Source organism: Citrus clementina, unplaced genomic scaffold, assembly GCF_000493195.1.
Source record: "Citrus clementina cultivar Clemenules unplaced genomic scaffold, Citrus_clementina_v1.0 scaffold_3, whole genome shotgun sequence".
NCBI classification, from domain to species: domain Eukaryota; kingdom Viridiplantae; phylum Streptophyta; class Magnoliopsida; order Sapindales; family Rutaceae; genus Citrus; species Citrus x clementina.
Genome location: NW_006262339.1, coordinates 18,359,893 through 18,363,975, shown reverse-complemented (window position 1 = coordinate 18,363,975; position 4,083 = coordinate 18,359,893). Strand labels below are relative to the sequence as shown.

At 29.4% G+C, this 4,083-nt stretch overlaps 1 protein-coding gene across 1 annotated transcript; it reads left to right on the top strand.

Annotated features, from left to right (window-relative positions):
* The first annotated feature begins 2,017 nt into the window (after positions 1-2,017).
* LOC18049576 (kunitz trypsin inhibitor 2) lies at positions 2,018-2,958 on the top strand. The gene has a single exon (XM_006441399.2). It carries the CDS (start codon positions 2,149-2,151, stop codon positions 2,845-2,847), a length of 699 nt encoding a protein of 232 aa, XP_006441462.1. The 5' UTR covers positions 2,018-2,148; the 3' UTR covers positions 2,848-2,958.
* Positions 2,959-4,083: the final 1,125 nt, after the last annotated feature.

The following is a 4,083-nucleotide window of genomic DNA, read 5'->3' as shown; positions in this document are numbered from 1 at the left end:
AATTTTAATGATAACAAACATGTGTCTTAAGTGATTTAATAAATATTGTATTTCACATTTTCACTAGTTTTTTAAGGATAATATTTATGTAAGTGAATAAAGTGAAATCAAATTCAAGACACTCAACAGACAACAACAAAATCAAGAATAAAGTTTAGAGCTCAACAGAAAAATTATTGCGACAAATTCTTGTAAAGCTGGTATGATTTAATTTATGCATGATTTAGCATTTGAGAAGCTCAAGAGTTTATTTAAATAATTATTTTTCATAAAAAAAAAGGTTTTTATATTTATAAGATAAAATATTTTGTGGATTTGAGTAATTTGGACTAAAATGAAAAGTTTTGCAATCTTTAAATTTAATAAGTATTATTTTGAATTCTGAAAAGTTAGACCTAGTTGCAAACATTTGAAATATTTTGGGCTATATTATAATTTATCAAAGTTTGAGGACTTAAATGCAATCCAATAGTTTAAAATCTAAAATTGGCCAGTGAGCGGCTAACCGCTTAAGGAAAATTCAATATTTTCAAAATTTGGACTAAAGTGAAAGGTTTTGAAAACTTTGAAAAATATGAGTATTATGCTAAATTTTGATAAGGAACTCTTTGAAAAATACTATTATATTTGGGGCCATATCATAATTTCATAAAGTCTTAGGAATGACAAGCATTATTTAGAAATTTTGAAATTAGACCTCTTTGTAACGTTTTATGGCATTTTGGGTCATATCAAAATTACACAAAGATTTGGGCAAAAATATAATTTTGTGAACAATGTTACTGTAGCAAATTCAAATTTAACGGTAACATCACTGTTCTCGGCGGCCAGCCGGATAAATCAAGTGGCTAATCGATTTGTTGCGGGAATTTGCCTATAACAACTAGTTTTCGATCTTTACTATAAAAATCCAACTCTAACTTCATTTTAGGGACTAATGCAAGCATAAACAAGATCATATAACACATATTGAGCTTCCATTTCACAAATCATCATTTATTGAATTATTATTGTGCTATTATTTGCATATCCACTCTTAAAGAGAGTTTTTGTTGTAATTTTCATTTATTATCAAATTATGAGTGTACAAGTGTGAGAAACACTTGGGGGTGAAGAGATTGGGGAGATAATCTCTTGATTGTAAAGGTTTATTGATACTTTTGAAGTCAATTGTAAGAATTTGAAGTCTTGGGAGACATGGATAGTAAAATCCTCGAGCTTAGTTGGCTTGGAGGTATGGACGTAGGTAGAGATTACCGAACCACATAAAAATCTTTATGTTTGTTTTCTCCTCCCTTACTCTTTTATTCTTGTGTTATGTTGAATTTATTATTTTTAATTCTATTAAGACATTAGATTGAATTGTTGTGCGTATTGTTTAGCATAAAATTTAAAATCTCAATTCACTCCCCTCTTGAGGTGCATAATTTGTATTTCAATTATACATGAAACAAACCAATCATAACCATACATCATTCTACCTACTACATTAATCTCAACCACACATCTCAATACCACAAATCTTACCTACCAAACCTACCACCACAAATCTTACCTATAATACAAGAAACTTCTATAAAGTGGGCTTGGATTTCATCAAATTAGATCAAGTTTATGATCCAACACTTAATTCCAGCCCAATTTGAAAAATTGGGGGAAGATGAAAAGAATCAATGCAAAGATAAAACATATCTTTGGCAAACAATTGCATAATTGATTATCAATCAATAGAAATCAATCAAATTCCCAAATTTTATCATTTCCTTTGTTGTGTTTTGAATCTTTTATAAATTGACCATTTTGCACTTATGAATCAATAAAAGGAAAATATATCTTCTTTTTATAGATATTTTAAAAATCATTAAGAGGTAATTTTCTCTCAAATTAGCTTTTAAGTAAGAGTTAGGCTCATAAATTTCTATAAGAGAGCCAGACTTATGTATGTGTCACCCATACTATATTTCCATATGACAAAAAATTGACAAATTTACGAAAATGAAAAAAAGGAAGACTCAATAATACATGACCATCCAAGCAGCTACCACAAAGACCTTATCAGCTATTAAATCTAGCTCTCTATAAATTCAAACACTGGAGTACCGAATTGATCACAAAACAAACAGCAGCTACCTCAAAAAAAATAAACAAATGAAGACTTCCTTAGTAACAACACTCTCCTTCCTTATACTTGCTTTGACCACAAAACCTCAGTTGGGCGCCTCAGAATCTGAACCTATCTTAGATGTCTATGGCAACCAGGTGGACTCCAGCCACAGGTATTATCTTGTCTCAGCACTCTGGGGAGTTAAAACCGGCGGTGGAATTAGCGCGGACAAAGGCAAAAATGGACAGTGTCCAACGGATGTTATCCAATTAAGTCCTAAGGACAAAAGGGGAAAGAATTTAGTTTTACTTCCGAATGACAATTCCATAATTGTCCGGGAGTCCACTAATATTAAATTGAAATTCTCAAGAGTTTCTTCTCTTCAGCAGTGTAACAAAGATTCGTTGTGGAAAGTTGACAACGATAACGCTTCATTAGGAAAGCAGTTTATAACAATCGGTGAAGGTAAAACGTGTCAAAATTTGTTTAAACTTGAGAAAGTTAGTGCATCAATATTTGATATGAAAATAGCACTAGACATTCCCTGTCTATACAAAATTGTTCATTGTTCAACACCTGTTAATGGTTCTTGTGATACACTCTGCAAAGACGTTGGCGTTTCTAATGTGGATGGCGTCCAACGTCTAGTTGTGGTTGATGATAATGATCAGCCAAATCTGCCTTTGCCTGTTGTGTTATTTCCAGCTGATAGTGGAAGATCTATGTTATTTCCGTCTCTGTAATGAATAAGCCAGCAGGCTGTATTATTCTAAATAATGGACCAGGCTAGTACTCTTTAATCTGTATGGTTAAGCATAAATAAAACAGCCTATGATGCTTTCGCTGTTAATTAATCTCTACCCTAATTATGTGTACATTTTTTAAAATTATTGTTATATAGACTCCATGCATGCATGTTGTCAATGCTTTATAAATGTTTTGTATACATATTTAAAATTAGAATAAAGAAAAATAAATTGCCATAAAATCATCACAATGAGCATGATCAGCAAGTATTATTATGTATCATATCAATTGAAACAAAGGCAAGCCAAAAATAGGGCCATATAAAACAGTAAGGGTAAAAGTTCGTTTAGTCTCTATATTTTGAAGTTAGTGCCCGTTTAGTCCCTATATTTTTAAAAATACCTCAAACCATCCCTACCATTAAATTATTGACACTTTTGTCATTATCTTTTGTTCCTTTTAACTTATTTTTATAATATTGCCCTATTATAATAATTTTTTAGACATTATTAAAAAGAAAAAAACAACCCTATTATAATAATTTTTTTAGACATTATTAAAAAGAAAAAAATAAATTACCAGTTTAACAACAAAAAATAAAATAAAATAATATAATATATATTAATTTTTGTGGAACACACTCTTGAGTTAAAATATTAATTTTTCTAAAAAATTTAATAATTTAATTTTTTACGATATTAATTTTTTAGACATACGTGAGCTTCCACAAAAATTAATATATACATTTTTTGTTTTTATTTTATTTTTGAGTTTAATTTGATAATTTAATTTTTTATTAATATCCAAAAAAGAAACACTATTGTAAAAATGTAATATTGTAAAAGTAAGTTAAAAAAAAAAAAATAATGGCATAAGTGTCAATATTTAGTAGCAGGGACGTTTTGAGGTGTTTTTAAAAATACAGGGACTAAATGGACACTAACCTCATAATATAGGGACTAAACAAGCTTTTACCCAAACAGTAATATTAGTGACACACGGCTATTCAAATCTTTACCACTCTGATTTAAAAAGTAAAAAAGTAAAAAGCCTTTACCAATTATTAATTTCAAAATATATATCTATGCCACATGCTTCGAGGATATCATATCCAAAGCAACATACATCAAGACAATCAACAAAAATATGCAACACGTGTCCATTTAATGCAAATAATATTGAATAAATTCTTGCTAATTAATTTACAGAGAATACATGTTTCATCAATGATA

Bases quoted from the DNA above. Each gene is read 5' to 3' on its own strand.
- LOC18049576 (XM_006441399.2), top strand. From the start codon at position 2,149: ATGAAGACTTCCTTAGTAACAACACTCTCCTTCCTTATACTTGCTTTG.